This window comes from Haliaeetus albicilla, chromosome 1 (genome assembly GCF_947461875.1).
Source record: "Haliaeetus albicilla chromosome 1, bHalAlb1.1, whole genome shotgun sequence".
Classification (NCBI taxonomy): Eukaryota; Metazoa; Chordata; class Aves; order Accipitriformes; family Accipitridae; genus Haliaeetus; species Haliaeetus albicilla.
The window spans coordinates 14114787-14138294 of record NC_091483.1 but is presented as its reverse complement, the minus strand read 5'-3'; the positions used below and the strand labels follow the sequence as shown (position 1 = coordinate 14138294).

General features: G+C 44.2%; 1 protein-coding gene across 2 annotated transcripts; it reads left to right on the top strand.

Moving 5' to 3' along the window:
• Positions 1-23477, top strand: SETD7 (SET domain containing 7, histone lysine methyltransferase). 2 transcript variants are annotated; one of them, XM_069779468.1, is made up of 8 exons: positions 1-115; positions 5354-5483; positions 10340-10541; positions 12622-12811; positions 14485-14566; positions 15710-15827; positions 16120-16277; positions 17268-23477. In XM_069779468.1, the coding sequence occupies exons 1-8, from the start codon at positions 76-78 to the stop codon at positions 17446-17448; spliced, it is 1101 nt and encodes a 366-aa protein (XP_069635569.1). In that variant the 5' UTR covers positions 1-75; the 3' UTR covers positions 17449-23477. The 2 variants fall into 2 exon arrangements, with proteins under 2 accessions (XP_069635569.1, XP_069635562.1); XM_069779461.1 differs by lacking the exon at positions 1-115 and adding an exon at positions 985-1188.
• Positions 23478-23508: the final 31 nt, after the last annotated feature.

The window sequence follows — 23508 nt, the reverse complement described above, 5'->3', positions numbered from 1 at the left end:
CGGGGCGGCGCGCGCGCGCCCGCCCGGGTTACCGCGGCTGCGCCCCGCCCGCCCGCCGCCGCCGCGTCCGCCGCCATGGACAGCGACGAGGAGACGCTGGAGGAGACCGTGGAAGGTGCCTGCCCCGGGCGGTGGGGAGCGGAGCGGGCCGCCGGCACCGGCAGGCGCGGAGGGAAGGAGGGAGGGGAGAGGCGGGCGCCGGGCGGTGCCGCGTGTGGGGGGTTCGGTGGCCGGCGGCGGCCCGAGAGGGGCGCCCGGGGCCGGCGGCAGCGCATGACATCAGCGGGCTTATGCAACGGCCGCGCTGCCGGGCCGCCGCGCACGTGGCGGTGTGTGACCGGCGGCGGGGGGGGGGGGGGGGACACGGGACACGACACGACACGACACTGCCGGAGGCTCGGGGGAGCAGCGCCGCGTGGCGGGGCCGGGCCTGGCGCCGGTACCGGGCTGCCGCTTGGGCTGCGGCGGCGCTTGCACGGTGGGGCCGGGCGGGTCTGGCTGAGGGCAAGGCGGCAGCATCCCGGTGCTGTTGGCGTCCCTCGGCTGCCGCCCGCCGCTGAGCGCTCCCACCGGGGCGGTGCCAGCCCCGGCGTGAGGCTCCCGCCCCTGAGCCCGGTGGTGACGTTAACTCCGCTCTTAACGGGGGGGGGGAGAAAATTTAAAAAAAAAATTAAAATTAAAAAAAAAAAAAAAAAATCGTGTTTGGCCGTTGCTGCCGTGTCTCCCGTGCAGGCGGAGGCTCGCAGCCCGCACCGCCTGCCGCCGGTGCCCGTTGTGGTCTGCACGGCGGGCCGGTGCCTCTCCCGCCGCACGGTCGGGTCCGGTACCGGGGCTGTGCTGCCCCTTCTCTTCCGAGCCGGGTCCCGGCAGCCGAGCCGCCCTACGGGCTGCAGGCGGTGTACCCTCGGCAGCCGCGTCCTTTAAGCACGGTGTCGAGGCTTGCCAAAAAGGAATCCTTCCTCCCGGAGCTCAGCTGGCTCCTTCGGGGATGGTCGGTGTTATCAGGGTACAGCTGCCCTTGGTCAGGGGCTGGGGCAGCGAGGGGCAGGCGCTCTCGGAGGCTGCGGTTCCGTTAGCGCAGACCGAGAAGGGAAAAGACAAATTGCAACCGGAGGAGGTTACCCATCACGGACATGGGCAGCAGAGCTGGCGTCGAGTCACCCGTGTGGGAGCGGGAAGGCCCGTCGGGTAAGCAATGAACACCCCCCTTTTGTGCTAAGAGTGGAGAACTAACCCTTTAAGAGTTTTAAAAGAGAGGCGCACGCCTCTGGAAGGCATTACTAATGGGAACGGCGGCACGCAGCTCGACGACACGCTGTCATCCTGCGAGGCGCCTAGGAGCGCGGTACGGGTTTGCCTCGTGCGGCTCCTGAACCACGCGCGCCGGCCGTGGGTGAAAGCGCCTGCTCCTCAAAGGTTCCTCGCAGGGCATCGCCCTGCCCGAAAGAGCAATCCTGGATTTTCAGCTGTTGGGATTAAGCGCGCGACGCAAGGAGCTGCCCGTGACGAGGTGCCGGTAATTCTCATTGTTCGGTGGTGGGCTGTTTGTGTCTCGTGGCGGGAGGATTAGGCCTCGCGGCACGTTTCTCCGAAGGAGGCATGGAGCACGGCAGCTTAGTTTAACAACAGATGCGAGCTAAGCAGCTGCTGCTAGGATCTGGATTTATTGTCTAGGTATGCGGTAACAGAGCCAAAGAGAAGCTTTGTTGCGTCAAACACAGTTGTGAAGGGAGTGAGATTCTTCAGACGCAGGGTGCTATGGGTGAGGTGTGCCCTGTGCCCTAACAGATATGTCTTTTCCCCTCCCTTTCCTCCCCACTCCTCAAGTCGAGGGATTACAGTTGGGTCTTGGGCAGAGAGTCACAGTTTTGGTTCTCATATCACAGGTAAAGCGTTCTGCCATATCGTGGATTTGCTTAGTGTTTCTGTGGGCTAAGGAAACGAGTTTTTAAAGCGTGTGTTATTCAGCAGTGTCTATGAAAGCGTGTGTTTTTCTGAGTGATGCAGAAGCAGGGTGCTCTTTGGGGGAGAGTAGTCTGGCTGGGTGGTTTTGCACATACCCAAAGGAAGTTAGAAGTACGACAGAAATCAGCACTCTTTTTTGGGGGGGGGGGGACCGGGGTTGGTTTATTGGTGTTATTCCTAAAACATCCATCTGGCATCCTTGTGGCCAGAATCTTTTATTGGTGGTGCACACTGTATGTCTTCTGTTAAATAATGGTAATACTGACAGTAAAGGGCTTTTATCTTTGGTTTGTATACATCAGTGCTTTTCGTAAGTGGCCCCATCGTGCTGCATTGTGAACTAGCCCCTATTAGTGTAATTTCTTTTCTTGAAAAGTTCATCTGAGCTTAAGGGGAGATCTTGAGGGACCCTTAAGGAAGTAACAAAAGTGAGGCTTTACAATAATTTGAAAATACGTTTAGATGTTTTGGGTTTGTTTTCACAAATGGAGGAGAGAGGCGAGAAAGGGAAGTAGAACACTCTGCTTTGCTCCCACTGAAATAATGAGGATTTTTTTCCATTGACTTCATCTGGCACAGAATAGAGCCTAAGGCCTCAGCAATATAGCAGAAGTTGCATCTATGTAATCAAACTTGAAATCGCTTTTTTTTCCCCTATTGACTAAGAGAGACTGAATGTTGCTTGTTTTGTGGGGGATTTTTTTTTTTTTTTTTTTTGCAGTGGGGGAATATCTCTAGCATATTAGAAGAATTGGATTCTTTGTACTATGGCTGAGATTAAGTCTCTGTATAGAGGCCATCGGATCAAAGCTGACCATTTAAATCTCTGGGATAGTCTGTATCCTGCTGTGCAAAAGTCCTGACATGCGTGCTGTGTATATGCATGGCAGCTTTTGTGTTGGGCTTTGCATTCCAGCAAAATCTTGACAAAACTGAATAGTCACAGAGAACAAAGTTGCAAGTTTGTTGTTTTTTTAAATAGTATAATGTATCAATACTGTCAGTGTGTATATATATATATAGTATAATGTATCAATACTGTCAGTATATATATATTTTTTTTTTCATCCAAGTGTTTTATAAAAGTTTTGCTCCTACAGTGAGGTGAAAACTAGTACTGTATTGTTTAGGGTTTGTTAACTTACACCAGTATACCTTTCCCATATTGATAAAATGGAAACCTTTAATTTTTAATTAAATGTTGATATAGTTGTTTTGGTTCTAGAAGAGGTGTTCACATAGGAAGTTTCCCTGACCTTTTAGTTAAGTTGACATAACTGCTAAAACTTTTCCCTTCTACAAAAAGAGGTGTCCTAAGCGAACGGGAGGAAGAAAAGCCTTTCTTCTGTTTGGAGAGAGCAACACACCGCCTTTTCTGTTTTAAGGGGTTCCTCTTCAAAGTTATTAAAAGCCTTTAGTGATGTAGCTCCCCACACACGCCTTTTGCTCTCTCTTTTTACTGTTATTTCTCTCAGCTTGGACAGTAAGCAGTGTCTGATTGGTTTTACTAACTTTTCAAACTTTTAACTGTTTTCAATCTAGCTTGGACTGGGAACTTAAATTAAGAGCGCAGTGATGTTTTGTGAGCTGGGTGAACTGGAAGCAAGGTGGGTTGCTACCCCTGAGAGGGACAGGTCAGCTCCCAGCTCTGCCGTGGTGGTGGGATGTGGGGTCAGCCTCCTGAACCAGCAACAAAACAACAGAGGGAGGAATTTTCTGCCAACTTAGTGGCTTGTGCTACTTGCAGAGGGTGCTAGGCAAGTGCCAGAGCAGGAGCGAGAGAAACTTTTGGGAGCACGTGTGGGAAGGGTGAAGGAAGGAATCTTGGCTCTTGGATGAGTTCAGGTATATCACCATTATTTTCTCCTGTACCCCTTCTTTCTAGGTGCATTTCCGTACTCACTGCAACAAGTGCAGGAGATGGGTAATAAACCTGTACAGCCTTACTTCGTTACTTTGAGGAACATTCGCTTAGCTCTTTTTTTTCCTTCCTCTTTGTCTTGCCTTTTTTTTTTAAATGAAATTTTACTTTGAATAGACAAAAGTTTGGAAATATATCCTGACAAAGTATCCTGTGCTGTCTGGCATTCTTCTGCCAGTCATTCTTGTATTAAAAGGCTAGGGCAGGTCATGCACCTCACAGGAGAGGACTTCTTAACCAGGTGCTGCCCCACATCCTTACCATGCCCTGTCTGTGATGTCCCCGAGGGGCTGTGAAGCATCCCAAGGAAGCAGTAGCTTACGGCGATGCGAGAAGAACACGTGGGTGTGCATGTGCCCTCTGGGTACCCTTGTCCTCGCAGAACCCTGTGGACCTGTTGCAATCAGGGCATGAATAGATGGATTTCTGAAGCCACATGGGTGGTTGGCTTTTCCCACTCCTGTCTTAATAGCTTGTTTTCTCTCTGAGCGTAGGACTCAAGGTTTGGTAATACTGAAGTGCCTCTTGCTGCCTGCGTCAGCCTCGGCTGTAATCACTCCCTGTCACATTGGAGATTGTTTCTGCCTTTCCATATGTGTGTTGAACCTTTTCAGTTTTGCGCAAATTTGGTCAGGGAAGAGCTTGACCCAAAGCCTGTAGAAGTGGATGTCTGAGTTGTCTCATCTCTCATAGGCTTTGTATGCCTCACCAAGAGACTTGGGATCAGAGGTCAGTTTTTATTTAGAAACGTGGAAGAATGTAAATATACACTAGCTTTTATTTGGACATGAGTTTTCATGCAAAATTTATATCTGATAAAATGTCACGATGGGAGCTCGTTACTCCTGTGTCTGGTGTATCGCTGTGCTTAAAGCAGCCCTGCTGAGCTTGAGCATCTTCCTTCTGCAGTTGGAGCAGTCCTGCTAACGCGGTGCTAAGGACTCCTAAGTTCTCACAGGTAGACTAGACAATTGTTTAAAACACTCCTTCCATTTTCTTTTGGCTTTGAAGAAGCAGATGGAGATGCACTAGGAGCCTTATTATGCTTTAACTTAATCAGAGTTGGCCGATTGTATTCTGTAAAATACAGACCCAGGCAGATGAAGATCCAAGTGTGTCCTCACTCCGCTTTCCCCATATGCAACAGCTGTAATGGGGAAAACTGATACAGCTAGGAAAGGGATCGGGATGGGGGGATGTAGCGGGAACACATGAGAAGGGCACTGGAGAGCTGCATTTAAAATATGAAATAGCAAGACCGACATGTTGAAAGGGCATAGTATTATGGTGTGTTACACAAGTACAGACTTCAGTTGTACTGAATCTCTGATCGCTGTTCCTGTCAAATGTTTTGGTGTGGATTACTGGGAGCTACTGCATTTCAAGCATCTACGTGATCAGAACAGGTTTGCAATTTTATATAATGTTTAATGTGTTCTTTTGCTCTTTGTCTGGATTTTATTTCAGGGCATCTAGATGACGATGGGTTGCCACATGGATTCTGTACAGTCACCTATTCATCGACAGACAGATTTGAGGGAAACTTTGTGCATGGAGAGAAAAATGGCCGCGGCAAGTTCTTCTTTTTTGATGGAAGGTAGATACTGACTCTTCAATTTTTCTTCTATATTCTGCCTCCCTGCTTGCAGTGATACAAAACTAATCTACATTGATTGTATGCTGCTGAGTTTCTGGATAAGCTTTCTCATTAAAAACTGTAGCTGGAAGGTTTTCTCTACTGCTGCTGTAGCCATACCTTTGGGGGGCTTTGTGTGTAACGTGATGCCTAGAGTTGTTTCCTGGTGGGAAAATGCAGCGGTGTGAGCTCTTTTAGCACTGTAGAAGTTATGAACTAATTGGAGACCATAAGAACTGGGAGGTGGTCAGAGCTATTGGAAACCACGCTGACAGCAACTTGGACTACAAAGTTCAAGTGCATAACTGCAGGTGGAATTCTTTGTTGGTCTTATAGGCCTATACAGAGACTGCAGCTGGACTGGGAGCTCCCTGCGCCAGACCTCACGCACAGACGTAGGACCTTGACAGAGAGGCTTACCCTCTGCTTGGTCTTGAAAATTTAGCGGTTAAAGGACTGAGTTAAATACAGGTTTTGTTCCCAAGTCTACCTAATCCTCTGCAAGTTGCTTGTGGCCCAATTTTATTTTCAGAAAAGCCCCTATAATTTCCCCTCTCTTCACTGGGAATTGAGACAGTGAAATTGGCCTAATGTCTGCCTAAGCATGTATTTTCTTCTCAGGTCTTCATTATGAACACCTTGTACATCTTCCCCCAACTGCAGCATTTCTCTCTGCAGTTGCTCAGAACTTCCTCCAAAGGAGCAGCAGATGTATAAAATGACACGATTCTTCATGGTTTTGCAGCTGTCGGTGGCACTATGAATAGCAGCCGTTAAACTGACAGTCATGCCGGGTCTACTCTCCTCCTGCTCAGCGAACTTCTGAGCAGGAGCGGAGGTATTGTGCTGTCTCAGTGAGTCAGCTCCTTGTCTGCACTTGGCTTTGCAATTGCTTCATACTGGGGATCATGGGGTTTTTTCATGAGAAAGATAATATATTTATTCAGTTATGCAGAAACTGATCAGGCCTCCAAGCTTGGATGAAGAAAAATCCCCACTGTTGTTGGTAATGGGCTTATTAAATCTTGCATGAGTAACTGAAAATCAGTACTGCCCAGCAGCTGACCTCTCTAAAATAGCCTTATTTTTTTAAGTTGGCAGACAGCATCTCTGTGGACACATGTACATAACACTTCTGTGCTTGTTGATGATCTCAGCAGAGCAGTTGCTGATTGTACAGTCAGAGAAACTGACCCACTATTTTGTTTGTAGGGTTGCTCCTCCAAGTAATCCAGGGTACAGGCAGTGCTCTGTGGGAAAACTCAGGCTGCTGCTGAGCCTCTTCTGTACCGCTTCAGTGTTGCCAACTCTTCTGGTTTTGGTTTGTTTTTTGGTTTTTTTTTTTTTTTTTTAATTTTCATAACCCTTAAAAAATGGAACAGTTGGCTGCTGTATGACTTCAGGGTCTAGCAGAATGAAAATATACACAAATAGTCAGTAATGTGGTTTTGGAAAATGGAGTATTTTTATAACCTGCCCTAAGTTTATTTTAATTGAGCTAAAGCAGCCTTAACAGAGCAGTGACTAGTTACTAAAGATACTGCAATTTACCTAGCTACTCCCAGCTAGCAAGAGTAAGCTGCTCTCTGAAGTGGATCGTTCAGATGTCATGACGTGTTGCAGGAAGAATGACCTGGCATAAAACAGGATGTGCTGTTTCCATTAACTGTGCCATGGGCAAGGCTGAGTGTTTATACAAAGAGAAATGAATCCCCAAAATTTCTCAAAACACCTCTCCCCTTACAGTATTGTGTGGAAGTTAGCTGGTTTCAGCATTCCCGGATCTGTTTCCCTCGCAGGCTGCTGGTAAAGGCTGACAGCTGAACTGCTGTGGGTCTGTTATTTGGGAATAGTTGAGTCCTGTAAGACGCTGGACTGGCAGCGATGTAGGCATTCTCATTTTTTGAGTGTTGGGAAACAGGGTTGGCTGCCTTGTTTGCCTCAGTGAAAACTTTTCACTTTATTGGAATAGCTGCCCCCTTCCCGTTGATTATTTAAGGGAGTGGAAACCTGGAATGAAATATCAGTTGTCTTTTCCTCCCCCTTCAAAAATGCAACGAAACCCAACATACTATTTCGGAGAGAGAAGTTTCTCTGGCATACTCCCTGTTTTGCATTGTGTACTTGAGCTTTCATTGGTGCTAATGCTCACGGGAGTACGTTTTACAAAACACTTTGCGCAATAACTGTGAGCAGGAGAGCTGTGTTTGGCACAGAGCTGGAGCTGCTGTTCTCCCTTAACTAGAAACGCTTGTAAACTGACATCTGCCAGAACACAGTAGAGAACGGTATTATTTTTAAGAATAAGTTTTCAATGTTCCCATATAGAGGGAAAAGTGGGAGATCAGGGAGTGGGTGATGAATGGATCAGGGTCTATCAAGGTAACTTCATACCTGGAAGCATATTGCAGTAAGTATTCACCCTCCCAGCCCCCCAACTCTTATCACTGATTTATTTTTTAGGTAATGGGTATCCTAGATCCCTTCTAGGCCTGGTGGATAATGGGAAGACAGTACATCTGATAAATCTTGACTTTAGTAAAACTTTACATTATCACAAATATGATAATTTGAGAAGCAAACTGGAGAAATATAGGCTAGCTCAGAGTTTGTATTAACAATATTTTGTTTATGCAAGACACAGCTTATTTATTCCTCCTTGCGCTGGTCAGGTCTTAGTTGCAAGTATTGTGTCTGGCTGCAGACACCATACTTTGAGAGCTTAAAAAGAGAGAGGGAGGAGCGGGGTGGAAATAACTCAAAAACTGTGAAAAGAATAGAAGTCTTAGAGAACCTGACTTTTTAGGCAAGGTTGAAAGACGTGGAATTCTTTCTGTAGGTGTTTTTCTTTTGATTTCTGTAGATGATGTGAGAGTAGAAAGAGATGGATCTTTTGGACATTGTTTGGAGCTTAATACAGTGAAAGAAAACCTAAAGATTTGAGTTACAGTAAAAGAAAAGGTATTTTTTTCCAGTGCATAATTTAGCAACTGTTAACTTCAACTAATACCATTAAAGGTGACAAGGTTGTTTGGTCTGTTTCATTAGATAAACTGGGGGTGGCAGCTGCTTTTAAAGAGCAGTCCTACATGTGGACTCTGTGTGTGTTGCCAGCTACAATGAAATTCAAATCTGGTGATCTGTAATAAACTAGAGGAGAAAGTGGTGTCATTTATAGTTGAGTAAGTGTACAGATTTCTGGTGGTTCCCTCATCTGCTCTGCTCCTTCCCTGTGCCGTGGTGCCGTAGCTGTCTGTACAGCTCTGTAGCAACCTGGATCAAGAAATTCATCCAACTGAAAAGTAAAACAGCTTTCCTGCCCCTTCCGGCTCTGCATCTGGTTTGCATTGAGGTTTTTAATGTAGTGTATTTTCCCATGGAAGCCTCAGCCAGCTTGCCAAAGCTATGTAAAAACAGAGAGTGAAGCTTTAGAAACCAGAAAGTCAATTCTGAGAAAACATTCCTTCCGCAGCTCTTGAAAATCTGTTTTGTAAAGTTTTGTAAAACACGTAGAGTTGTGTGCTCCTAGATGCTGTTTGGGCTTATACCTTAGACATCTGCATCAGAAAAAGAATTATGCAGTGAAAGTATGTGTACTGCAGCTGTCTGTTAGCTACATATGCTGGGGTAAAAGCTAAACAGTTTGTATTTCCTTATGCTAGTTCTAACCTGAGAAAGAAATAACTGAGTAGATCTTCTTTTACAGTTATCCTTTAATTCTTTGTAGTTTCTCTCAGCAGCCTTTTTTTTTAAGAAAGGAAGCGAAGCAGATCGCGAGATATTATTGCGTTCCTTCTAAGGGGTTTGCAAGACAAAACTGAAGTGAAATGTTTCTTTGTTCAAATCCAAGTGCAGCACTAGTTCTGTTTGACAGGCCATGTTCCATTTTAATAGAAATACATGAAAAATGACAGAGCTTTTAGCAAATTCGGTACGGATTGCTGCTAAGTGTATTGCTAGGGAGCCAATGCTGAACGGGTAGCAGGTTGCGGTTTGTGCCCTGTTGTGGTTCACCCGTATGGCGGTTCAATTTCATCTCACCAGAGGGATGTCAGTAAAGGTCCAAACTGGTAGGAGGTAGAAAATCCTAACGTGGGAGTAGCCTGCTTGAGCAATAATTTCTTCCTTGACCGTGAACGTCCATTCGCTGCTGTATTTGCTATCCCAGCCTATAAAAAAAGCTCAGCAGTGTAATTTAGATGAATAATGCTGTGCCCATGCAGCGCACCCTGGTGAAAGGACAGCGTAAGTTGTTCTCTGCTTTGGAGGTCCGTAGGAAGAAGTTTGTGTTTTTCATCTTGTCTTTCCAGAGAAGTCAGGTTTACCTTCCTACTCCCCATTCCCTTGTGCCCCTCAAATTTGGTTGAAACTAGCAAGCGCATCAGGGTTTCAGACATGGGGGATAGTGATGCCTGGAGGTGGACACGGAGGAGAGATGCTGGAAGCGATGTCCCAGCAACTAAGCCCTGGCAGCTGCCACCGAGCCTTCCAGCAAACCTTTCAGTCTGCCCCACGACAGCCTGGGCTCTTGGGGAGAGGCCACCGAGAAAATGAAGAAAAACTGTGGTTGTTGCAGTGGTGGTATACGTTTTGGGGAGGGTTGTAGGGTACCCAGCAACAGCAAGCCAGGCATCAACAGTTACCTCCTCCTAGGATCTGACTTTCTTGAAGGTTTTCCCTCAGCCCCTCTGTACCAATAATATGTAGAATGGCAAGCAGAAGAGCAGGGTTGTGCTGTGCCTCTTGCCAAGACTTTGGGCTCACCCCTTAGAGAGGTGAATAGTCTTCCACTGCTGTTTTCTTTCTCTCTTTACCAGCACCCTGGAAGGGTACTATGTTGATGATGCCCTGCAAGGCCAGGGAATCTACACTTACGAGGATGGAGTGGTCCTTCATGGCACGTATGTGGATGGAGAGCTGAATGGACCAGCCCAGGAGTATGACAGTGATGGGCGGCTGATATTCAAAGGCCAGTATAAAGACAACATTCGACATGGAGTTTGTTGGATTTATTACCCGGTAAGCTCAACCACCTGCTGTCTTCATTGCAGAATAGTACCATTATGTAGCTTTCTTTTTTTCCCCAGCTGAAACAAATATCCACCATGACCCAGTTATCCAGAAATCAACACACAAAAATCTGGGTGGAAGATCTGTGCATTCCGGTTTTGGATAACCCAACATACAGTTAAACCTTTCCAGTGTTGAGTGTTTGCCCAGTAGGCAGGATTCAGCAAGACTGCGAAATGCCGCCACTGTTTTCATCTTCCATGGAACCCAGCCCCTTGGAAGTACGTTTATGTATATGTATCTCCTTGGGAAGGCTGGGCTGGTGATTTTGCCACTCTGTAGTCTGACTGCAGGTGAGGAGCATGGGAGCCATGCAAGCTGTTGAAACCTGCTGCTCTTATTTAACTAGGAGGGTAGACTTCGCCCATTTCTGCAGGGTATGTTGTGAAGCCTTACTTCGCCCGACAAATCAGATGTAACTGGTATGAGAGCTGTGCCTCTGACTGGAGTGCAGACAAGTGCTTTGCTCATTAAGCAGGCTAGAATTTTATCTTTCTGATTCTTGGTAAACACTCAGATATTCCTCTGGAAATCTCGTGCTTTTATAACCGTGCTAGTTAGGCCAATAATGGTTGTATGGGTTTCTAGGGGTTTTTTTTAATGTAAATGTTTAAAATTTTAATTCCTATTCAGCCTTACACAGCACTCCAGAGTTGAACCTTTCAACCTTTACCTTGTGCTGAGGAGGGGGAAACATCTGTATGTAATTAAGCTGCTGGTCAAAACCCAATCTATTTCAGTGCTACATATTGCACATACTTCAGTTGCAGATTCATTTCAAATGCTCACCATTGGCTGTTCAATTTATTTACTGGTTTTCACTATTGCCATTAAGCATGTGTTAGAATCAACAAATGCTTGGTGTACGCTGCCAAACAAGTAGCAGCTTTTCAGTACTAGTGTATAAAATACACACAGCTGACCCTCCAGGTGATACGTCTCCTGTTTCATCTTCCAGCTGACAAAGTGTTGCTGTACCTTCTGGAAATGTGGATGTTTAGAGGTTGTTTATCATCTTGCCAGCCTAAAGGATGCAAGGTGTTTCAAAAAAAAAAAAAAACCTTTGCTGTGGAAGCAATTGTTAATGCATGGTTCTCTGCATGATGTTATGTGCACAAATTTGTACCCAAACTTAAGGTTCACTGTTCCTTACTACGGTATGTTTGAAGCTCTTTCATCCTTGGAGTTGAACAAAATGGTGCCACTCTGAAATAGAGTCTATGTGCAGCAGTCTTGATCTAAATCAGTCTGTTTCCACATCACACCTGCTGTTTTTGCTCCAGGGCCTTATTTGAAAATGTTTCCTTATCCTTTTTGAAATAAACACCTGAAGTCATTAGACCTGTGCTAATCTATGCATCTCATTCTGCAATTCTGTAAATAGACCTAACCGGAGTTGCAGGCAAATCACAGATGGCAAAGCCCAGGGCTAAAATGTGTAAACCTTAGAGAGGAAGAGTGTTGCTGATGATGGCTTTCAGCAAACAGTTGTTCTCATCGAGTACCACCTGACATTGGGGGGGGATGCTGGGACAGAGAAACTCTCTGGTCATCCAACGAATCTTTTCCTTTTTTTTAAATAGGCTCAATTCTTTTGATGTACCATGAATTAGCAGTGAGCAAGGCAGCGTTTTAATTTTGTCTTTCCTCCAGCACAGTATCATACTAAGAAAACTCAGACAAAGTTTGTATGTGGCTTTGGGCCTTGGTTTGCAGGCTGTTCACATAAAAAAATCGCCAATTGAAACTCAGTATTTGTGTCACGTGGAAGGAAAGACTTCGGGTTTGCCTATTTCAAGCAACACAGAAAACCCCATTCATTTCTTTTGTCAGTTTTATCCTGACTGAAATGACTTCAGCCAGCTGCTTCATGTGTCTGTTTCTCACTCACATTTTCATGATCTTGCATCTGAACTTAACCGTAGCTTAGATTACTACTTCAAAAAGTTGGGAAAAACCTTTTTCATTTACTGAACACAGTAAAGTATAACTAAATGCTCTGCCTTTTCTTTCTTGCCTGTGCTTTCAGGATGGAGGCAGCCTCGTGGGAGAAGTGAACGAAGAAGGGGAGATGACTGGAGAGAAAATAGCCTATGTGTACCCTGATGGAAAGACTGCGTATTCTGGAAGGTTCATAGATGGAGAAATGATAGAAGCAAAACTGGCAACTCTGACATCTGTAGAGGATGGGAAACCTCAGTTTGAAGTAGTACCAGGCAGTAAGTCCAGCTAACGCAGAAATTTGTATTCTCGCTACAAGCTCTTCGCTGCCAACAGCTTAGTTACTATAATGTTCCCTATTAGAGACTCTAAAGGCTGGCTGCGATGAGATAATAAGTCTATTAGTGAGAAGCCCCTTTTCTAAATTATAGAGTTGGGCAGAAAGGCACGTGGAGCCATCCCTTTGGGACAAAAGGGGAAGTGACCCATGCGGTGGTGCTGCTGAATCGCATTTCGTAACCGTAACCTTTCTCTCGCGTGCTCCTGGGCGCAGTCCTGCTCCTGGCACAGCAGCGTTGCCATCTGTGCCAGCGTGAAAACCTGCTTAACCGTGCTAATGCTGGCACAAGTCACAGGCTTTGTTTTGTTAGTAAAATAGCTAAAAGTGGAGAGGGAGGCTGTGGTTTGGTTGTAGCTCTGCCAGTTGGGTTTGTGCAAGCGAACGTTAGCGCTGTGAATGTTCTGGCATCGGTGTGACGGGGCTGAAAGGGCACAGGGGCTGGAATTAGTGGACTAGATTCAGTCGTTGTGTAACAGTCTGATTCACCAGCACCCCTCAGTCTCTCTAGTCCTGCTGATAGAAAGTGGCTGTGAAACGGTTGGGGTGAGGGTGCTGCCGTTGACCCACGTAGCCAGTGCTCCTTCTCCAGGGCAGGGGTGCCTTGGGCCCGTAGTTCTGGGGTAGTTTTGTTGCTCGGAGGTGTACGTGATGTTTTGGAGGTGAGTGGGTTAAGCTGAGGGCAGGGCCATGAGTAATAATAAACAGTGACTATGCTAAAGCATTTAGTGTTTTGCCAGCAAAGATTGTCTCAATTGATATGAAATAAGAACATAAAACTCAGTGGAAAGGCGTTGAGAAGCAAATGCATGTGACTTTTTATTTTTTAAATCTCTCGGTTGTGATAGCAAATCAAAATGTAACTTAAAAGATAGCTTCTGAGAGGGTACAGTTGTGCTTTGTAAACAGGATTGAATTATACTCTGGAGGAAGCTGCCTTCAGCCAGAACAGACCAGGGACAACGGGCTTTTATCAAACTTTGTAATATTGTGGTTTGGGGTTTTTTCCCATCTTGCTTCCACCTGCATCTTAACCTGTCTCCCAGATGGTCCTCTGGCAGTTGATTGTAGAGGGATGTAAGGATATAATTAGAGCTGTATCACTGAGTTGCTTATTAATGGCAGGAAATAAATGACTGTAGCAAGTGTACTTTGTGATTACTGAACACTATCTTCTGGCTGAAGTCTCTTCAGGATTTGGACTAGAAAACATTTCATGCTTGAAATAGTCCAAGTTTTTTTATAATTAATGTGTTATTGAATATATAATTTTAAATTTTGCTTTACTTTTTAATTAGAGACTCTGGGAGGGTCAGTTTTGAAAGACTGTTCCAGTCCTTCTTTAAAAGTTGGTAGTTTGAATAACATATATATCACCTTTTTGTGATAATACTGCTACTCTAGTATGTTGAGCAGAAAAAATAATCAAGAAACAGTATCTCACTGAAGACTTCTTACAGGTGCAGTTCTGTTTAATACCTTTTTTTGGAAGCATAACATTTATTTCTTGCAGTCATTAAAATCTAATTTTTGAATGTCTTGATTAAGTTAAGGGTTGCATGCTTTCAGTATTGCCAGTTAGTTTATTTCCTTTGTTGATTTCTGTTTTTTTAGGCCCAGTATACAGTTTTGACAAATCTACTTCATCCTGCATTTCTACAAATGCACTTCTTCCTGACCCTTACGAGTCAGAGAGGTAGGCTTTTTTTGTGCTCCCCCCTTTCAGTATTGTCCTTATTTCTTTGCTGTTACATCTTTAGGACCTAATTTTGCAAACCTTTTCTCATGCAAAATTAGAAAAAGCGTGTAAGGGTTTGTGAAATGGAACCCGTTACTGCACATCAGTCAGCGTTTGACTTGTGCGAATCAGAAAGAAATTCAATCAATCAAGTTGCACTCTAGTGGATAGAACACAGCAATACTTTTTCAGAGATTAAACTAGGATCATTTCTTAGCATTTCAAAGACATTCAGTCAAGTCCTGGACTCCAATAATAGCCCACATCTACAACATTCTGACCAAAAAAGTACGCTGTTCCCTATTTTCTAGATGTGTGACTAGTTTCAGGTTGCAGTGTGCTGCATTCGATGTGTCTCGCTGGATGGCATGCGCTGTACAAAGTTTTCTCCCCTCCCTACAGATGTAGCAAAGTGGCAAGAGTAAATCATCAAGCTAGAGGAAAGTGAGATACTGTTTGTGACAAGCCTGTAATGTCAAAACATGTTCCTCAAGCAATTGTCTTACCATAGTCAGTCAGTGATACCTCTTCCATGGCTATGCCGCAATTACACTTTTTACCTAGAATTTTTTAAGAGGCCTTGCTCTGTAGATATCTTGGTTGTAGTCCTTTTCTGATACTTTGAAATATCTAAATGAGTGATTAGTAAAATGCTGGCATTAATTTGCATCAAGTGCTTGAAGATCTAGGGCTTCACCTTAAACTCTTGCCCAGTGGAGTAATAATCTGTGCATGTACACATCAGCAATCTCAGCTTAGTGGGGACCTCTGGGATTCTGGTATGTTATTGAGGGTGTTTCAAAGTTGAAGCCATCATTGTGGAGTAATAGTAGATTGGCACTTAAAAAAAAAAAAAAAAAATCAAACTGATAGATAAAGTCAGCCCCCACTTCCCACCAAATCTTCATTTTGTGAAAATAGAGGGAACGTGTGGAAGAGAGGAAGGAGAAGGAGCTGCAATTGGAGGTTTTGAATTATTATTATTATTAGTTTTATTATTATACTGAAGTATTAGTCTTTATGCCAGTAGTGTTGTGATAATAATTCTTGAAAATGAAAACTGCAGCCAATCACTAATCCCATGCCCTTTTCCCCTTGTAGGGTGTATGTTGATGTCTCTCTCATTTCCAGTGCTGGAGAAGGGTTATTTTCGAAAATAGCAGCAGAAGCCAGTACAGTTATGTCCTTTTATAACGGAGTGCGAATTACACACCAGGAGGTAAAGGAGAGAAAAAAGTCAGTCTGAATTTTCATTGCTCCTTCTGAAATCTTATAAGTAGGATTTTACACCCACCCCCTCCCCACCCTTAGGATTTAATATGATGGAGTTTAATTGAAATAAAGTGCATGTTCACCTAGTTATACGTAAAAAAAAGTGGTGGTTGGTTGTTTTTTTTAAATGACGTACAGGAAAAGCTTTAGTTGCATATATTTGAATGTTTGCTTTCAAACTGCTGGCAAAGTTGACCCCTACACACACACACACACTGGATTTTTGCCTTGCAAACTAGGTAGACGGCAGAGACTGGGCCCTCAATGGAAATACAATATCCCTGGATGATGAAACAGTCATAGACGTGCCAGAGCCCTACAACCACGCCGCCAAGTACTGTGCCTCGCTGGGGCATAAGGCCAACCATTCTTTCACTCCCAACTGCATCTATGACCCGTAAGTAGAGTCCCGGGTTTTGGGGTGGAAGCTGCAGCCCGGCAGTCTGGGCTCGCAGGGTGTTTCTGGGCAGCCGAATGAGGAGCAGCCGGTGGGGCTGGGAGTAACAGGTCCAGGCACTGACCTGGAGTTCCAGCTCACCTGGGCAGAGTTGGAAACCGGCTGGCATTGCGGTTGCTTGATGTCTCTTGCAATTTACACCATGGAGTATCTTGAAGTTTGCAACTGTCTTAATTTTGTTACGAACTTTAGGAGCTGCCTCTTGATTCTGAAATGCATAAGCACGGCTCTCTAAATCCTAGCTTGGCTAGGACTGCACCGTATTTGCTGAACTACTTGACCAGCGCTATCGATGTGCTGTCATTTCTGAAACTCGTAAACCAAGCATCTTGCTGGTCTGCAGTTGGTGCAGAGCACTAGGAAACTTCTGATGTATACATATGTCCAAGGGTATAAATATTTTCATACCAACATATATCTCCACAGCTCTGTCCATTTAGGTATGTAGAAAATAGTTTTCCTTCATTAAATAAGCCAGTTCCCTTTACTGTGGGACCCTGGGAAAAGAGGTACAGAAGTATGTTATGATTGTTCGGTAGGTAACCTGTACTAAGGAAATTAAGATGAGCAATTTTCCGTGCTCTCCAGTCTGTCATAATCTATACTGTTTCTCCTGTCATGCAGCTGTTTACCTCTGCAAGCCCAAGGCATGTGGCAATGGTTAACTTTATTTATTACAAACAAGCAATGTTGCAGGGCAGTTGGAAAACTTCAAATAATAGAGCTACACAAAGCTGCTTTAATGTATTGATATTTTTGCCCTTATTACTTAAAGTCTTTATAAGGTTGACTCAAAGCAATCTAGTCATCTGATGTCAGATTATGTGATATTACTCTGAACTGTGAATGACTTCTGAAACTGTAGAAGGGGCTAACAGAGTCTGTGAATTGATGGCTAAGCCTAGCAAAGGTGTTTTATTCTTTGTCTAGGTTTGTTCATCCTCGTTTTGGGCCTATCAAGTGTATCCGTACCATCAGGGCTGTGGAGAAGGATGAAGAGTTAACAGTGGCTTACGGATACGATCACAACCCCGTTGGGCAAAATGGGCCAGAAGCACCGGAGTGGTACCAGCTGGAACTGAAAGCTTTCCAGGCTGCCCAGCAAAAGTGAAATGGGAGCTCCTTCTCCGTTCAGCAAACTGAAATAGAAACTTGGATCTATGCACTACCTTTATACTGAAAACTGGACAACCAGGGATTGTTCATGCTGTTGCATCATAACTTTGCATTCTGTGTTAAGAGATAAGTTTCTTGCATACTAACTAGGTTTGACTGTGTTACTCATAGCAGATTTAAAATTAGCTATTGTTGCACCAGTCTTATCTGGAGAAATTATTTAATATTCTATACGAGACGTGATATTCTTTGGTAGCTTCTGCTTTTGCACCATATGCAAAGATGCCAAAAGACTAGACAGAAAACTAAAATGGGTATATCGTTCACTTTTAGTCGGCAGACTTAGTGTTGCTCTCTATCTGCCTAGGCATTATTGTGCAACTGCATTTTGCATATATGCCACTTGTGATGATAACAGTAATATTTTGATATTCTCTAATAGTAGCATAATTTTGCCTTTTTAAACCTTTGATCTGAATCTTGCAATAGAGCAGTTTATTTATTAGCATATAGGAGGCTGGGTTTTAACTCCCCTTTCCTCTTGTCTGAACGTTGTTCTTTCTACAAATCCTCTTTTGCAGGAGAAAATCCTTTCTAACTAGTGGAAAGGCTTGTGTGTGTATGTGAGAGTGCTGTGTGTTGGTCTCTGTGGCTCTCTAAATAGTATAGCAACATGTCCAAACCTAATATTTATCTAGCCTTTATGGCTGGCTTATTTTATTTAATTTATGATTATGACACGCAAATGAAGCCGTTCTTTGCATGAAGATTTTCTGAAAGGAGAAAACAGATTCACTTTTTGAAGGACTTACAGAAGTACATGTTGTTGAAGGCAAGCACTTTACTTGCATTAGTGTTCGTGAGCTGGTTTGTGTATTTCACCTGTTAAAGCGGCCAGTTCTCAAGGCAAAAGTTCTAGCAATGAGATGCTTGCATCTCACGTGAATTCTCTTAAAGGAGGCGTATGTATTTGAGGGCAGGCTGTAGTACTTGGTTAAGGAGAGCTGTATCTTTTGTATGTGTTCAGTTGACAAAGAATATAGCCTTGTAGTCGTCTTTTAGTAGTACTGGTTTAAGACAATAAATTAATATAGTATGAGATATCAAAATAAGAATTAAAAAAAAAAGATACGAAAAGATTGTTTTTGAAAGACAAACAATGAATGTAAAAACATCTCTCACTGCTCATATTTAGAAACAACAGTCAATCCATAGCTTTGTTGCAGCCAACAGTGGGGGCTTGTGAATATACATCTGCAGGGCTGTGTTCTGGGGTTTTTCAGGGGTAGGGAAATTGTTGTGCATTTTTTTTCAGATACTGTACTGGTCTTGCCTAATGCTGTATAAGAGAGAAATAATGTATCATCTCGGTCTGGATACTGGAGCCCTTCTGGGACTCTGAAGCTCTCTTTTGGGTTTAGCAGCTTAGGAAAAACTCAAATGGATTTACAACACTTTCTTTAAATGTTTGTAGTTTAGAAAAGTTTGTATATATGTAACATAAATGATTTGGAAATCAGACCTACCTTTCTATTGCAACACATTTTGGTTGGTTGCTTGAACGGTTGGAGGTGTCTGGCTTTCTGCAGAGCTGGACACGGAGAGTATGTTGGGTTGGTACCTGCAAGTGGAAGGATGAGGTTGCTGTTTTGTGCAGTCTGAGAACCCTTGCTTTGGTACCTGTACAAAGTTAGGAATTATTAATAAGAACCTCTGTAACGTGGGGCTCTGTTTAGTCCCTGTGACTGGTCACAAACCTTTTTCCAGCACCTCACCATTTAAGCTCGCACAAAAGCTACTCTGTGCATGTGCTGGGCGGGGGACAAGCAGGCTCAGGGCTTTTTTTGACACTCTTCCAGCGGTGATCTGAATGTGAGCTTTGACATCACCCATCTCCTCACGCTGGAGACTTCAGGCCACGGCTCCGCTTCTCATCCAAGGCAGGTGGCTGGCAGAGGTGACAGCTCAGGGACTCGGCTGAGTATGCAGAGACAGAACTGAGCCTCACAGGTGAGGGAGAGTCGTCAAAGGCTGATTGGCAGCACAGCTTCAGCAAATGAACCTCGAAAAGAAATACGCGTGTCTTGATCTTTCCCTCCCTGCCCACAGGTCGTTGTTTTAGATCATTGCTGTTTCAGCCATTTGCAGAAAAGCGTGCCTCTCCGGTAGGAGGCTGTCGTGTGCACCCTGTGGATTATTCTGCCAGGACCATGAAGTCTGCAAACTTGAGGCTTGTGTTTAAGAGCAGGGAAGTGGAGAGGGAAGATACGTGACTGAACCCTGCTGTGAATGGATGGTGGCTCCTTCCACAGTCTTGATAACCTGCTTTGGACTGCTGGCCTCTTCGTGCCTGCTAGAGAACTGTGCTTAAAATGTTCTAATCTCTAGAGCTCCTTTGGCTTCATTCCTGATCGGTCTCCGATCCCTCTGCTATCTCCTCTTTGTGTGGAGTCGCTTATGTTTTAATAGACTTGTCAGCCTTCATATTGCCTGATTTTTGAGATAAATACAGGATAGGTGCTCTTTGCACATCAGGTTTGAAGGTTGCATTCTAAAATGGGGAAATTCTAGGGAAAAAAAAGGCACTGAGGTATCCTCTGTGTGTTCTCAAAAGCCATTAGTTTGGTGACAGTCAAGCGGATTCTCTTGCTCTTGCTTATGCTTGTAGCCTGGTAGTATGCCACAGCTGTGGCTATTGTCTCTGTTAGCTCTACTGTCCTTTTTCTCTCTGCTCTGTTAAAATCTGTTGGTCCTCCTATAGATCCCTTCTTCAGTGACCAACCTTCTATAAAAGTCGTGATTATAAAGCTGCTTCGGCTTGATTCAGGACCAAGCCTTTTAATTCTTTGTTTTCTTTTTCTTTGTGGTCTGTTCGAGTGGAGATGGTTGGGGTGGTTTTTACCACTGGGTAGCGAAAGGGCTCAGGGCTCCGTGTGTCCTTCAGAGGTTTTTTGAGAGGTGTGCGTTGGCAACCACAGGTTCAAACACAAGTTAGTTACATAACTCCAAATAATGCCTTAACTTGGTCAACGTATTGCAGCTCAGCTTCTGGGGCTCACTAGACAGCGAGACCAGCTCAGTAAAACTATCGGTAGTAAAGCAAGACCCACACCAAAACATGGTTTTGAGTTGGAGCAGAGGAAGCAGTCATTTTGCAAAGCAATCCATTTGAGCCTGTTGAAAGCAGCTGACTGTTGGTGAATATGCAATAAGTAAAGAAGCTCCACTTCTCAGAGTCTGGCCAAAGACCTGTCCTGTCAGCACAGAAAACAGCCTGTCAGCTGAGCCTGGGTGAGCAGCCGGCTCTCGGAGTACCCGTTGTGACTAAAGAATGGCATAAGAGAACCTGGAATTGCTGCTTTTTCCAGGTACGGCTCAGTTCCCAATGTCTGCCTTTGGTCTGCAGTGCTGCACGTGGCTCCTCTGTGATGGGAGGGTTGTTACCTGAGCTGCTTTATGAGAAGGAGCCTGTATCAGCCTGTACTAAAGGCTGCTGATTGTCTCTCTTTAAAAAAAAAAAAAAAAAAACAACCACAAAATCTTAAATGGATCTTCCTGCTGCGGCAGCACTGTTTTTTGTCACCAAGAATACAGAAGCTTAGTTTTCTGGAGGACCGGTTGATCTTGGAGACAAGAGAGCATGAGAAGTTACAGCTGAGAGCTACCTGCTGCTGGGTCACTCCTCTGGATAAGAGGGAAAAGGGCTTAGGCCTAGAGGGGGTGTCTCAAGTTGAGTCTCGTGCTATAATTTTACTTTTTGGGATCTACTAAAATACCTGATTTTTCCTTCACAAATCTGAAAAGGCTTTTTTTCCTTTTTTTTTTTGTAATAATTAAGAAAACCTTAACCTACATAAATACATATAAGCCTTACTGTTGAAAAAGTCAAAGGAAATACATGGATAAGGCTCTTCAGCGATCAGAGGGAGAGCTGTGATAGCTTTTTGACTTTTTCCACAGTTGCAACAATACCTGCTAGGATGGCCCGTGCTTTTGCCCAGATGCAGCAGCTCCTGGGTGACTCGTGCAGGTTTCGAGACCTTTGGGAGGCCGGTTGCTCGGCCTTGGGAGGCTGCGTGTTTTGGGAGCCACCAGGTGGTCTTTCTAGTTCAGCCTTTTCAGATGCGGAGCTTTCGGTGTTGCACGCAGTTGGCAGTGGCGGTGGTTTCTTTCCCGGGGCTGTTGTAGTACGTTGCTGGTGTGGAAGCGAGAGTACCATCAGGGATTTCTCACCCTCTGCCAGGCACTGGAGGAGCAGAGTAGCCAACGTATCCCATCTGGTCCGAGAAACTGAGAAGCGGTGGAAATTGCCGCTTCTCTCTTCCCAGTTGGCTGCCCTTGTCCTTTAGTTGAAACCGGTGCTCACCGCTTGGTGAACTGTGCAGTGTCACTTCTGTCCCAGAGACCTCTCTGATTTCTATCCTTTCACTGGATTTAATAGTCATTTTGGAAAATGCTGCCGTTGCGATGAGGTAACGAGTTGTACAGAGCCGGTTATCTGCTGCTTTGTTTTCCTCTGGCACAGCAGAATTGCTGGAGCTGTGGGTGCCTGAGGAATTCACCTCCAAGCACTTAAAAAAAAAAAAAACAATTGCTTTGAAAACAATGTTGCTGAAGTGTCTCCTTATATGCTGGGGTGCTGCATTAGACGCCTCTTCCTCACACTGCACTGTCGTATGCTGAGAGCATTTGGGCGAGGAACGCAGGCGTGGGAGCAACTTTACCTGTGGGTATAAGTGGGCTTCACGCTCACCTGCGCCCCGGGGAGAACTTGTTCCTTTTGCTTTGTGTACTGGAAACATGAGAACTATATTTTTGGACAAAGCATTTCTAAGCAGTCTTATAAGGGATTATTTTTTTTAAAAAAAAAAAAAAAGGTGCAAGATTGAGTGCATGTTTACTTGCCCCAGATCAAAGGTTTTGAACACTAAGGTCACTATCTGTTGAATGGACCCTCCTCTTAGCCCTCTTCTGTCTTCAGGCAATTGAAGCTCCTGCCCTCTTTCCTTACCAGTTTTACTGTAACTACTTTTTTTTTTTTTCCAGGAGAAATATATATACAAAAATTCTAAGCAATTAAATGTTCAAGCCATAAAATCATGAGTGTGGGAAGACCCTCTTCACAAGTTTTAACATATTTGTATGTAAAATGATGTTTGTATGAAATATTTTCATGGTAGAATGAATATTTAAAAAAAAAAAGTTCCAGTAAGATCTAAACCAAATTTAAAAGGGTGTTTTTTTGTAAGATGCGAGTGTTATCAATTACAAATAAGTAGATACCTTTTTTTTTTTTTTTTAAAGCGGAGATGCAACAAATGATCTTTACAATTACAAATGGTCATTTCTGCTATTTGGGAGAGTATTTATGCAGCGTTACACATGGCTGTCATAAATAATTGCAATAGCAAGGCCAGTCACCTCTTCAGGACATACCTCTCAGCTTGTCCCTCTGTGATACTGTACCATCGTTCCTTTCTGCAGATTTCCTCCTAGAAAACTTTTCCTACTGTAACTGTACTGAATTTAACTCTTGAGCTAAGATCCAGACTAAAATTGTGTATTACTTACAGTTTCTGCTGGGCCTTCTGCTATTTTAATACTCTTTAGCCCATAATTACTGGGTGTCTCTGTTCTGAAGAACTAAGTGCTAAAGAATAATCCTTGGGGTAAGCTTATACGTGTGTTAACAGTTAACCCCGGAGTATTTAACTTGTATACAGTACTTGATAGGTGTTTTATGACATTTGTACTCGAACTATGAGCCTTACTGAACATCTGTAGGTTTATTCATGACTTTTAAAAAATGGATAACTCTAAGAAAGATGTTTACATGAATGATGATTGCCCTTCCTTTGACGTTATGAATGAGGTTTTTATAGTGTGTTTGGGTGTATGTGCAAGGAAGTAAGAAAAATGCTTCTGGGGAAAAATAGACTTGACAAACATTTGTAATAAGTGAATTTTAAAGACTGCTTTAATTGCGCTATGAAGGCAATGCAGATATTAAAATATTCAACAGAACTGTCGTCTCTCCTTGTTATTTGTGTGTCAC

Excerpts from the sequence above, each read along its gene's own strand:
- SETD7 (XM_069779461.1), top strand. The coding sequence starts at position 1,134 with ATGGGCAGCAGAGCTGGCGTCGAGTCACCCGTGTGGGAGCGGGAAGGC. Across the intron at positions 1,189-5,353 it reads GGAGCGGGAAGGCCCGTCGG|GGCATCTAGATGACGATGGG; the intron begins GTAAGCAATGAA and ends ATTTTATTTCAG. Across the intron at positions 16,278-17,267 it reads CCCAACTGCATCTATGACCC|GTTTGTTCATCCTCGTTTTG; the intron begins GTAAGTAGAGTC and ends TTCTTTGTCTAG.